Source organism: Mobula hypostoma, chromosome 2 (assembly GCF_963921235.1).
Source record: "Mobula hypostoma chromosome 2, sMobHyp1.1, whole genome shotgun sequence".
Taxonomy (NCBI): domain Eukaryota; kingdom Metazoa; phylum Chordata; class Chondrichthyes; order Myliobatiformes; family Myliobatidae; genus Mobula; species Mobula hypostoma.
The window spans coordinates 102,055,196-102,069,602 of NC_086098.1; the positions used below are offsets into that span (position 1 = coordinate 102,055,196).

The 14,407-nt window shown below is 37.4% G+C and overlaps 1 protein-coding gene across 1 annotated transcript in view; it reads left to right on the forward strand.

Annotated features, from left to right (window-relative positions):
* Nucleotides 1-14,407, forward strand: part of ascc3 (activating signal cointegrator 1 complex subunit 3) — a 399,975-nt gene that overhangs the window by 159,051 nt on the left and 226,517 nt on the right. Inside the window, exon 14 of the mRNA XM_063040308.1 lies at nucleotides 2,507-2,641. Coding sequence (XP_062896378.1) covers nucleotides 2,507-2,641 — 135 coding nt within the window. The remainder of the gene's footprint in view (nucleotides 1-2,506; nucleotides 2,642-14,407) is intronic.

A 14,407-nucleotide genomic window follows, 5' to 3' on the forward strand; every position in this document is an offset into this window, starting at 1 on the left:
TATTCTGCAAAACTCCTTAATTTTAACCTGGATAATTTAAAACGGATGAGTATTTTGGTACTCCCAACTTACATTATTGTACAAATAGTAAGAGGAAAAACTGGTAAACTTAGTTGATTATCAAAGCCACTAATGAGAGAAATGCCTTGAGCTGTAAGTAATGATAATGGAAATGTTTTGAGGAATTATTGAGTCACAAGGAAGCTGGTTGTTTCAGAAAAATAAGATAATTATCTGAGGTATGTGCCCAGGAGGAAGGGGAATGTGGTAATACACACTTCTGCGATTAAGGATTGTGTCAAATGGTCCTAATCTACCGTTATGTATCGTGTTATGGTTAGAGTGTTGCTGCTGTACAGCCTTCAAATCTGCTCAAGCAACCAGTTAAACATGTGTCTATTAAAGATCAGCAGAACTCATTAAAATTTGTAGACTTGATTTTTCTTTCATGATAAAACTCTGTTGATGTATTCCTGGTCGTAACCTTTGTAGTGAATGTACTTTTAAGTCTTCAACTTATTTGCCAGCATCTTCAGAAGAGCCTCTTTTATTTCAAGGCATTCAGCATGGGAGAGAGGGAACTTCGAATCAGACCTTGAGAGGCCTGCGTCGGGCATTTTCATGCCTTACAAGATGCAGACTGGAAATCTGTGTGGGGCGCCACTCCTCGCACAGACACTAGAGCAATGTGTAGTTAAGTGCCTTGCTCAAGGACACAAACACGCTGCGGTAGCTGAGGCTCGAACCTTCAGATCACTAGATGCACACCTTAACCACTTGGCCACGTACCCAACATAGGAATTAAATATTTTATTCCTGACGAAGGGTCTCGGCCTGAAACGTCGACTGCACCTCTTCCTAGAGATGCTGCCTGGCCTGCTGCGTTCACCAGCAACTTTGATGTGTGTTGCTTGAATTTCCAGCATCTGCAGAATTCCTGTTGTTTGCGTTTTTAAATATTTTATTCAACTGTTTTAACCAAAGTTATAATAACCAATCATTGAAGTGTATTGACTATTTAAGTATTTAATAATTATAATCTATTTTGATACCTTCATAGTAATGTCTTGTTTTCATAGTGATGTCTTGTTTTCATAGTGATGTCTTGCAATCTTTAGTATGTGTGCCTTGAAACTCAGTTATAATCTTACAGTGTTCGTTACCTGATTAATTAAAAATTATCCAGAATATTTCCAATTTACTGAATGCAAGATATCTGTGGTGTTGCAGGATGTTATCTGGCTATAAGGCAATGTGTCCAATTCATCATGGCCAATCTCAAATGACTCATATGGATGCTAAAAGAAGATCAACATATTGTGGTCAACTACACAAAATTTATTGCAACATCTTGCTTTGGCATATTCTTAATGAAAAAAAAACACAGTGAAACCTGAAAAGGGTCATCCACAGGAGATGGATATGATCATTGCATTTTAATGATATATATGTTAAATTCCAAGTCTCTGGACCTTCACTGTTTCCAACTATTTGCTATTTACAAAGCACTCCTTTCTGTTCTTTAAAAGTCCAAAGTAGTTTGCCCATTTGATTTGTTATCTCTTGTGCAATTGTGTCTTCAACAAATTTGGATATACAATTTTCTATTAACACTACCTTGAGTCACTTATTATAATGTAGAGTAGCGCTGTCCTAAATGTGAATTCTCCCAGGGCCTTATTTATCTTTATCTGAGTAACTGGAAATCACAAATAATCATATTTGTTCTGCCGATTGCTAACCCTAACCTGTAAATAGCCTTCTATTTGATATGCTTCAACTTTAGCTTATTGTATCTTATGAATATTTTTATGTTTTGTTCATTTAAACACAATTCTGTTTCCAAGACAAAGAACTGGAGGTTTTAGCATGTCTACTAATTGGGAATCTATTAAGACTATTGATGTAGTCCTTTCCACTGAATCTCATGTTGAAATGACAGGTTGGCTGCTTCATTGTTATTTTATTTTATGAGTGGTTATTAAGCAAGTCTATTTAGAACCCATGTGAGGATTTGAGAAAGAAGCACTTTGCAGATTCAACATGTGATATACAATAGCCATCTAGAGTGGCTTCATCTTAGTTCACTTGCATGGAAACTGAAAGAATGATGCCTGTGTGCTGCAGATCATGGAAGTCCAAAATTAAGGAAAAAAAATGCAGAAATGCTGTATAGGCAAACAAAGCAAATGTTCCAGGTCAATGGGCTTTCATCAGAGCTGAGTATTGTATAGTGATGACTGTGATAACTTCACATGTTACAATGAAGGGTTTTCCCCCTCTACATTGCCAAAAAAGCCACATATAAGGTGAAAATAATAAATGAAAAAAGTAATAAATATCTGATTAATTCATTTTGTATTAATCACAAAAAATAGAATACTTAATGCTGCCTGACCAGCAGTGTATTTACATTTTCTGTTTTTGTTTGAAATAGAATACAAACATGTTTCTTTATTATGTTTTTTACAGAGTTTTGTATCATTATTCTGATGTTTGTTTTCAGGTTATGGTATTTGTGCATGCAAGGAACTCAACTGTACGTACAGCCATGGCCCTTCAGGAGATGGCAAAAAACAGGGGTGAGATCATGTACTTCGAGCCAAACCAAAGTGCGGACTACGGTTCCGCAGAGAAACAGGTATGCTTGTGACAGAACTTTCAACCAGGAGAGTGCATTTGTGCATTTCCTGGGAAATTCTCACTGAACTGAAGCAGAACACCGTAACACTAATCTGCAACAGTTTTTGCAAAAGTGGGGATTAATGGCATGTGAATATTTTTCAGGTCAGGTGAAGAATAAATAACTGTACCCCAGTGGTTGTTAATAGCATCATTATATTTTAGCTGCATTTTAAATCTTGGCCTTTGATTTCAAAAATAGTATATTTCAAAGCTTGGAATTGTAAACTACAGTGATCAGTATAGCAGCAAGCTTCATGAGGATATAGTTGGGTGGGAGAGACTTCATATATAAAATTAAACACAGCAGATTATGAATTATATAAAAATATGCAATGTGAAATAGATTTGTGCAGATGTTTCCTCGATGTGGAAGCCACTTGACATAACTGGCCTTTACTCTGTGTCTCAGGCAGTTCTACAAGTTTCTAGCTAAAGATTGAAGACATTTAGTAGAATTTTATAGCTTGTATCCATAACCCATTTTATATCAATCTAATCTAAAAAGGAAGAGATACCTGATGCTGAAACAAATGCATTGAAAACACTTGTGAATGTTAAGTACACTCATTGCTCGTCAAATTTACCATGAAAAACTGCAGCCAATTTTACTTTTCTCCTCAACCACATTGCTTAAACAGTTCTTCAGTCATGTCAGGAAATAAGTGATCAAGTGCCACAGCTATTCATAGTTATACGTTACAGCTCCTGTGACCCATTTCAATCCAGTTCTCCAGCACTGTCGATGTGGAGTTTGCACTTCCTTCTTGTGGCTGTGTGTGGGCATTCTCGGGGTGCTCCAGTTTCCTCCTGCATGTCAAAGATTTGTGTGTTATTAGGTTAATTGGCCAATGTACAAAATAGTGATGGCAATTTGGAGCAAATAGGTTACAGGGAAAATTAGTGAGAAAAGTGATTTTTCTTTGAGCCAGTACACACACATTCACAGCTGGGCTGAATGGCTGCCTGCTACATTGTAAGGAAATAATAAATTTCTAGTTGTAAGCATGTGTCCAACAAGTAAAGGGATAAGTACAGAATTATAGGACGTACTGTCAGTGGCCACTGAGTGTATGTTTGTGGTCTTCTGCCGCTGTAGTCCATCCACTTCAAGGTTCAACATGTACATTCAGAGATGCTCTTCTGCACAACACTGTTGTAACACATGGTTATTTGAGTTATCACCTTCCTATCAGCTTGAATCAGTCTGACCATTCTCCTCTGATTTCTCTCATTAACAATGTATTCTTTTCCACAGAACTGCAGCTCACTGGATGTTGTTTTATTTTTCACACCTTCCTCTATAAACTCTAGAGACTGTTGTACATGAAAATCCCCGGAGATCAGCAGTGTCTGAGATACTCAAACCATCAAGTCTGGCACCAACAATCATTCTATGGTCAAAGTCACCTCGATCAAAGCCTCTTATCTGATGTTTGGCCTGAACCTCTTGACCACGATGTGTGCTTTTATGCGTTGAGTTGCTGCTACATGATTGGAATCAGAATCAGGTTTATTATCCCCAGCACGTGAATTTTTTTTTAACTTAGCAGCAGCAGTTCCATGTAATACATGATAATATAACCAATTTCCCTGGGGATCAATAAAGTATGACAATGACTACTATAAGGTATTGGCTGATAAGGTACTTGCATCAAAGTGAAGGTGTACAGATGTATCTAATAAAGTGGTCACTGTGGCCAGAAAAGGTCAATAGGCTTTCTACTGAGAAAAAGTAGGGAAAAAGCTGGCCACCAACCTGATTTTCCAATCGACCTGCATGTTAATATCTCCCATGACTACCATAGCATGATGTGCTGGATGTTGAGGCTCATCTGGATGTAGGTAAGGCCAAGACAAACTTTATTGCTGTCTGGTCATGGAGGAGAATGGTGTATAATGTGGTTCAATATGAGGTCATCTGCTCTTCCACTTCCTCATCCAAGTAATTTATAAAAATCTCAAAAAGCACGTGTCCCAGAACAGATCCCTGTGGAATACTATTGGTCACTGATCTCCAGGAAAAATACACTCCATCTACTACCACCCTCTGCCTTCTGTTGGCAAAACCAATTCTGAATCCACACTGCCATGTTTCCCAGTATTCCATGCCTCCTGACTTTTGGAGTGATCCTACTATGGAGAACCTCATTAAATGCCTTACTACATTTCATATTCCATTAACTGCTCCACCCCCATCAATTTGTTTTGTCACTTTCTCAAAGCATCATTCAGGCTCGTGAGGCACAGCCTGCCACTCACAGAGCCATGCTGACTATCCCCAATCAGACAATGCTTCTCTAAATGTTCTTAATCCTGTCTCTAAAAATTCTTTCTAATAGTTTGCCCATCACTGATGTAAGTCTTACTGGTCTGTAATTCACAAGGTTATCCCTACTACTTTTCTCGAACATGGGAGAGAAAAGAACTAGTGGTAAAGGTGAATAGCGAACAAGCAAAATCAAAAAGAAATATAGCAAAATATAAATTAGAATGCCGTCAATAAAGACATTGTTGCACATAGCCATGCATTAAACCGTGTAACAAGAAAGCTAAAACATATACTAGAAATCTAAAAAGAAAAATCAGGAAATGTTTTATTTGTTCCCCCCGCCTTATCAGGCTATATTTGTGTCATTGCTTGATGGCCCAGATATTTTCTGAGCAAACTATTGACACTGAAGAGGTAGACAGGACACCTGGGGTATAATGGTGTCCAACCCAATGTCCCAGCAGTTGCTATTTTATGGCAGTTCATAGTGTTAGGAAAATTTTAAGCTGCCAGTGGGTAGGAGAAATCAGGGACCATGATATTAGAGGCTAGAGCAGAGGAAGAGGGTCAATTCTTGTCATGATTTTTACTGAGTTGATTTATTGGGCTTTAAAGAAGTATTCATGCTGCTTGGGCCTCATTGTATGACTGGATCTTTCCATTCTTTTCCGGAACCAGAGTTTTCAGAATCATAGAAATATGCTCACCTATTTTTATGAATTAAATTTTACCTTGATGTTTTAGATTTGAGATCATTCCTTCAGAAAGGATCAAAGACCCAAAATATTCGCATATTGACTTTTTGTTCTCCTTTTTAATTTACGTATTAACATACAGAAGACCTTGCTTGGGGAGGTAGTGTACAAAAGCTACTAAATCTGACAGCTTTAGGGAAATAGATTTACATCAATGGAAATAATTATTAAGTAGTTTTGTAATTTTGTCTCAGAAGATTAATTTTGTTCTGTTGTGAAAAGGTGCTCAGTTACTACTGCTAGACTGTTAATATAAGTAAAATCTACAGTAAAACTCTATATTTGTTTATTGTTTAAAATTGTCCCTGTTGTGAAACTGTCCATTCCATTCAAAAATGGACTTTAGGTAATTTCTCGTAACAGCGCTTGATAGCTCTTCAAGTTATGTCTCATCAAGTGTTCTTCTCAGTACTATTTAAGTTTAAGAGTTTCTCCTTTTGTCTCTCACCATTCTTCTCACTTCTCCTAACAACATTCTCAATGAAGTAACTTTTTTCCCTCAACTACCCTTCAATGTTGCTACTAATTGCTTAAATTTGTGCTTACTAATTAATGACACTTCTGCTGAGGCAAATGGATCCTTCCAGTTTACCCTCCTGCCCTGCTCATAATTTTGCACACCTCAATTATTTTTCCATGTAATATGTTTTTTCCAATGGAGAAAAGCAATCTTTCTTTTCTGCCAATAATTCTCCAGCATGGTTGACATCCTTGTAGATCTCTTTTGCACCCTTTCTGTGATATCATATCTTTTCTGTTGTATAATGACCTGAACTGTATATATTTTTTCTTTCTATGAATTAACTATCATTTTTTCCAGTGCTTGCATGACCAGTCTGTTCTTGTATTCTATCTTCGGCCAATAATTTACATTTTACACATACGGTATTTCCCATTGCAGTGACAACTAGCATACTTGATTGTTAGTCGTAAAAACAATTAGAAAAATAGCATTCATCTCCATTATTCCAGAGCGAAGAAAGCATATCAGCACATTAACATAATACCTTGTTAAGCTGTCTGCTTGAAAGTTTAAATTTATGAATGAAGTAAACTATCCAACATTTTATTTGCTCCTATATAGTCTGCTGTATTTATATTGCTTGATTTCTTTTAACCAAAATCATGCTGAGTTGCTTATGTATGTGATGGAAGCCAAATGGACAACAGTACACAGCCCAATAAAATTAAAAAGAGTACTAAACTAAGTTTTGGCACCTTAGAGTCAATACAATGATTTTAGCTTCATTTATAACTGTATATTGCAGAGTGCTTTTAATTATTGACAGTTGTGCAAATTTCACAATGATGATGCTGAAATACAATTCCCATCCTGATTAAATAGTTCATTTCTTCACACTTCGATATGCAGTTTTGCATGGTGAATAGCTTGCACCACCTAATGGATGAATAAAGTATAGCTCGATAATTCAAGTGTTGATTTTATGTGCACAAAAAGAAAGCTATATTTTATAGGAATATGCCTGTTTTACTTACTTAAAACCAGTAGTTCTATCTAATCTTGAATTTAGACTTAAAAATACAAATAAATGAATTTCCATTTTTTGTAAGCTATATTGATGTCCTTTACTGCTGCAGTGATGTGAGTGATCTTTTTCTGATGATTTGCACAAAGATCACCATAAATACCTGCAGCAAAAACAACATGCCCTCTCTTGTATTTTGATATATTCAATATAAATTCTGAATACTTTTCAACCTTAGAATTGGTCTCAGTTGTGTCTGGGGGAAATATAAAATTGAAATCTCTGGAAGTTCTCAGCAGATTAGGCAGTGTCTGTGGTGTCTGTGCAAAAAGAAACAGAGTTAACATTTTAAATCAAAGGCCCTTTGTGGAGTGGGAATGAGAAGAAAACAAGTTGGTATTGAGCTGCAGAAACTTTCTGCATCATTTTTATGATTCATAATTTGCAAGATTTGTTGACTGATACATAGTAAACCAACAAGGTGCTATGCTCTGCAATATACATTCAGTGGCCACTTTATTAATTACACCTGTACACACACTCGTTAATGCAAATATCTAACATGTGGCAGCAACTCAATGCATAAAAGCATGCAGACATGGTCAAGAGGTTCATTTGCTGTTCAAATCAAACATCACAATGGAGGAAGAAATGTGATCTAAGTGACTTTGACCATGGAATGATTGTTGTTGCCAGACAGGGCGATTTATAATTGTGTATAATTGGTTGCAAACAAAAAAGCTGGGGCACTAAAAATAATAACATTAAATTGGCATTCAATTGTTTTAATTCTGAAATTCAGATGAATGAATACTCATTTGTTTAAACACAGCAGCTGAAATGCAGGGATTATATGTTAAAGGAGTGTTTGAGATGTCAATTAAAATTATTAACTCTGAACTTTCACCATTATTAACAACAGCAATTTCCCAAATTTAATTTCAACTTAGCCAATGATAAGAATTACAATCTTTAACATGCCAGACTGTATCAGTGATCATAATCTTAATTAGTCTGATGATTGTGCAGATTTGTGCCAAGTACAACTTTCTTTGACCATTAACACAAGAAAATCTTCAGATGCTGGAAATCAAATGCAAGACACACAAAATGCTGGAGGAACTTAGCAGGTTAGGCAGCATCTGTGGAAAAGAGTAAACAGTCGACATATTGGGCTGAGACCCTCCATTAGAACCATTGCAGGGTTTAATGCTAGTCTTCTGATTTCATTGCAAAATTGTTCTTGTCTCTTAGTATACTCCTTCCAGGTTACTTGTAAAATTAATTATCAAAACCTAGCATCTTGCTGAAAATCCTTAAAGGCTCTGTACTCTGGGGCATGCCATCAGAACTTGATACTAGGTAGGTTGTCATTGGGAATGTGTCATTATGATTTAATTACCGATTTGGAGTGGCCTGTTGAGAAAGGAGTTCAGACTCTACTGGGGAATTGGGGGATGAAATCTAACTAACTAACAAAACCCCAAATTTAAAATCCACCATTCTATTACTTACTAAATTAAGTTTGGTTCTTTGGTTTCATTTTGTTTACTAAATGTGAGTGTGGCAAACAAGGTCAGCATTTATAGTGTGTCCCCAATTGTTTTTTAAAAAACAGTGATGAGCCATTACAATGAGTTAGCATTCATTTCAAGAGGACTAGAATGTAAATCAAAGATGTAATGCTGAGGCTTTATAAGGCATCCATCAGATCACACTTGGAAAATTGTGAGCAGTTTTGGGTCCTTTAACTGAGATGGATGTACTGGCATTGGAAAAGGTCCAGAGGAAATTCATGAGAATCATTGTGGAATTGAATGGGTTAACATATGAGGAATTTTTGATGGTTTCAGGCCTGTGTTCGTGGAGTTTAGAAGAATGAGGGGATCATATTGAAAGGCCTAGTTAGTTAATGGAGAGGTTGTTTCTTATAGTAGGGAAGTCTAGGACCAGAAGGCACAACCTCAGAAAAGAAGGATGTCCTTTTAGAACAGAAATGGGGAGGAATTTCTTTAGCCAGAGGGTGGTGAATATGTGGAATTCATTCCCATAGATGGCTGTGGAGGCAAAGTCATTGGGTATATTTAAAGCAAAGTTTGAAAGACCATAACACCATAAGATATAAGAGCAGAATTGGGCCATTTGGCCCATTGAGTCTGCTCCGCCATTTCAACATGGCTGATCCAATTTTCCCTTCAGCCCCAATTTCCTGCCTTCTCTCTGTATCTCTTCATGCCCTGTACAATCAAGAATCTATCAGCCTCTGCCTTAAATATATGGAAAGATGGCCTCCATGCCTGCCTGCGGCAAAGAATTTCTCCTCATCTCTGTTCTAAAAGGACACCTCTCTATTCTGAAAGATTCTTGATTAGTAAGGGTTTCAAAGATTATAGGGAGAAGGCAGGTGAATGGGTTTGAAAGGGATAATAAATCAGCTATGATTGATGGTGGAGCAGACTCCATGTATCGAATGGCCCAATCTGTTTCTATGCATTTTAGTGTTATAGTCTTATTTTGCCATTCCTGTTAATTAATTTATTCAGATACCTGTACAGCGTGGAATAAGTTCTTCCGGCCTTTCAAGCCGCGCTGCCCCGCCATTTCCCCATTAAGATCCTGGCCTAATCAGGGGACAATTTACAATGACCAATTAACCTACCAACTGATATGTCTTTGGACATTGGGAGGAAACCAGAGCACCCAGAGCAAAACCACAGGATCATGGGGAGAATGCACAAACTTTCTTCAGGCAATGGCAGAAAATGAACTGTGATCACCTGTATGGTAAAGCATTGTGCTAACCACTGTGCAACCATGCCACCTCTGAACTCAACAGAAAAGGATAAAGAAATGATTCAAGTGCTTAATTTTCCTCAAAAACTGAGAATAGCACACTGCACACTGCATATACTGCAAACCGCATTGCAGCTTTTTGTCTTGATTTGTTATGTACAGAATTTGTCAACTGGCTTTTCCTTTATAATGTGGATTTTGCATCCACTTGTAGCTAGCAGATTGGTTTTATAGCAATCGTTATATTGATAAATAGTTTGGTATGAGAGGTGAGATGTTCTTGACTATAAAGAAAAAGAAAACAAATTATGAGGCATCATTGATTCAAGCAACAGGCATTATTGGTCATGCGGAAGATTGCTAAGGGTTTTCTTTTCTTCACTTCAAAAAGTGTCTTGAGTTTGCTCTGCCTGGATTTTAACTACATGCCTATCAGTTTATTTTGTGGAGAAATTACATGCAGAAAATGGAAAATTTTACATAATTTTAGAATGTTCCTAGTGGAAGCTAGAATCAAAGTTTGGTTCCTGTACAAATTTGAACATGGCTAGACAAATGTTAGTTTATTGATCTCTCTGCCTCGAGAGATTTTGTTGACACATGATGCGTACATGTGAAGTACAACAATTAGTACAGTCGTAAGATTTTAGATTCATTACTCAAATTACAACTAGGATTTGGTTATTCGATACACAAATTCAAAGGGTATCTGCATGGCCATGTTGAATTATTGCAAAGTGCATCAAACATTCAATCCTTAGATAATTAGCTAATAAAGTTTAGAAAATACAAAACACAAACATTTCTGCCTTTACTTCTTAAAAAGGGCAATCTTTCTGGTGTATTATTTGCCTTCTTTTTGTTATCGAACCATTTAAATTCCAAAATAACAGTTGAGCAAAGATTAATTATGTATTGTGGAGAAATTTTAAAGCTTTTTTCCTATATCTCAGGTATTGTTTGTTAGAGCTGAATATTGTATTACAAAGTATATTGAAGTTATGGAAAGAATATCCAAGTAAAGTTCTTAATCATTTATTCCATTGTAGATTCATGTGCACTAGCAAAGTCAGTTCTTCTAAAATCCATTAATTCTTTGCAAATGGGGTTGAAGTGTCTTCACCTGCAATACTACCTGGACTACTTCTTTATTTGTTTTTATTTATTTAGAGATACAGCGCTGAATTGGCCCTTTGGACCGCACTGCCCAACAAATCCCGACAACCCTAGAGGAAGAATTGTTCCTCACTATCCATCCTATCCATGTCCCTCTATCAGGTTCCCTTCAGAGTCCTTTTCTCCAAGTAACCATTTCACCCTCTTTAATAGAATCCTAACCTTTTTTAGACTGGTGACTGGAATGCCATATTGTTCTCCTGCTATAACCTAATCAAAGTGTTATAAAGTTGTACCAAAATCTCCATGATCTTAGTCATGTACACTAGCATTCAATGAATTCCTTGCTCATGTGAAACTCAGAGTAAATGGTATACATGTTGATAATAAATACAATAGTAAGGATACGGACAAGTGCAAAAACAGTAGAATAGTGTAAAGACTTGTGGAAACTGAAACAGTGCAAAAAGAAGAACTGACAATAGTGGAATAACCAAGAGAAGAGATTGAATTAAGAATATGGGCACATGGCTGCACTTCTATGAAAGAGATCCTGCTGTAGGGTCTTCCCTGAGTTATAGACTGTTTATTACACTCTATAGATGCTGTCTAACCTGCTGAACTCCTCCAGCATTTTGTGTGTGCTGCTCTGGATGTCCAACATCTGCAGAACCTCTTGTGTTTTTGGTGTGAAAGAGGTGATTGGTTGAGAACTCTGATAGCTTTGGGGAAGAAGCCGTTCTTAAGTCTGGATGCCTTGATTTTCAAGCTGCTGTATGCTCTCCCAGCAAGTAGAAGACAGGGTGACAGTCATCCTTGACAATACTTTTAATGTGTTGTGTAGTCAGAGACACTCCTCTGCTCGTCACTGTTAAAACATATGGTTATTTGAGTTACTGTCACCTTCCTGTCAGCTTGACCCAGTCTGACCATTCTCCTCTGACCTCTCTCATTAATAAGGCATGTCTGAGTTACTCAAACTACCCTGTCTGGCACCATTCTACAGTCAAAGTCACTTAGATCACATTTCTTGCCTGCTCTGGTGTTTCATCCAAACAATGACTGAGCCATTTGACCATGTCTGCATGCTTTATGCATTGAGTTGCAGCCACAGGATTGGCTGATTAGATACTTGCATTAATAAGCAGGCATACAGGTTAACCTAAAAAGTGACCATTGAGTGTATAATAATCCATAAGAGCTGGAGAGGCATGAATGCAAGGAACTTTAAGGGTTTATAGCATAGAGTAACAGCAGCTTTATATTTGCATAATGCTTTTAATGTAATAATCCAGGTTTTCCATTCCAGAATATGTGTCTTAGATATCAGTTTAAACGATGCAGTGATAAAGCTCAAAATGCTCAATAAAAGGCTTCAGAATATTAGTTGATCCTGTTCTCTCTAAATATTGGACAGCAAGGGTATCACTCCATTTTAACACTAAAATCATTAAAGATAAACTGATCTTGTTTAATGCAACTAAACTGGAACAAATTGACAATTAATATAATTGATAATTTCAAGGGCTTGTCACCTATTATAATCCAATAATTTCCATGACTTTGGATGATTAGTATTGCAGGTTGTTGGATTAATGTTGATTTTTGATATTGTTGCTGGTTTATTATTGTTACTTGTGCAAAGGTATATTGAAAAACTTGTCTTGCAAACTACTTATACAGATCAAGTCATTACATAGTGCATTGAGCTGGAATAAGATATAACAATAATAATGCAGAATGAAGTATAAAAGATACCAAAAGAGTATATTGTGAGGTCACAAGTCCATCTTATCGTACGAGAGGTCCATTCAAGAGTCTGATAACAGTGGGGAAGAAGCTGTCCTTGAGCCTGGTGGGACATGCTTTCAGGCTTTTATACAGAATCAGGTTTAATATCACCAGCATATGTCATGAAATTTGTTAACTTAGCGGCAGCAGTACAATGCAATACATGATAATATAAAAAAAACATAATTAAGTAAATCAATTACTGAAAATATATATGTATATTAAGTAATTAAATTAAAAATAGTGTAAAAATTTTATTTTCAAAATTTAAGGTAGTATTCATAGGTTGAATGTCTATTTAGAAATTGAATGACAGAGGGGAAGAAGCTGTTCCTAAATCACTGACTGTGTGCCTTCAGGCTTCTGTACCTTCTTCCTGTCAGTAACAATGAGAAGAAGGCATGTCCTGGGTGATGGGGGTCCTTAATAATGGAAGCCACCTTTCTGAGGCACCACTTCTTGAAGATGTCATGGATACTATGGAGGCTAGTACCCAAGATAGAGCTGACTAATTTTACAACTTTTCGTAGCTTTCATTAATTCTGACCAGATCACCAACTCCATTTACGGAAATGCAGCTCCAAACCTGTAGGGAACATCCGCCATGCTTCACTGTTAGCCACTGACACTCGTCCACGTAGTGCTCTCCAGCTCTTCTATGGATTAACTGCCTCCTGCTTGAGCCAAGCATTTAAAATTTTGACTTCTCAGTCCAGAGCACTTGCTGCCATTGTTCAGCACTCCTGTCCTTGTGTTTTTGTGCAGTCGATTACAATTTAGAGTATATTAAGTAATAAACCAGTTTTTAAATAAAAACTTTATTACTTTGTAGGTATATATCCCAGATATATATACTAGAAGCTGTACTCCACTGAGAACATTGTCACTGAGTCAGCCCTTGCCAGTATCTCTGCCCTGCCTGTCATGAAAGAGCTGAACCTACCCCGAACAGAGGTCAAACTCAGCAAGGCCATCGACTTGCTTGCTCACGGCAGGGCACCAGGCAAAGACGGCATCCCTGCAGAAGTGATCCAGAGCGAGGATCCAGTGCGAGAAACCAGTGCTCCTAAGCCATTTTCACGAGCTGCTCTGCCAGTACTGGGAGGAAGAATCAGTTCCCCAAGACATGCGAGACGCAAACATCATCACATTGTTCAAGAATAAGTGAGAGCACAATGACTATAACAATTACAGAGGCATATTCCTGCTCAACACCATTGGCAAAGCATTTGCCCAAGTGGTTCTGAAGCAATTGCAGACACTGGCAGAATGTGACCACCCTGAGTCCCAGTGTGGCTTCAGAGCAGAGAGATCCACCATCAACATGATCTTCTTACTCAGCCAGCTACAGGAGAAGAGCTGGGAACAGAGACAGCCTTTTGTACATTGCCTTTATCGATCTGACCAAGGCTTTCAACCTGGTTAGCAAGAGAGGCCTCTTCGCACTCATGAAGAAGATCGGATGCCCTTCAAAGCTGCTGAATCTCATGGCCTCTTTCCATGACGGCATG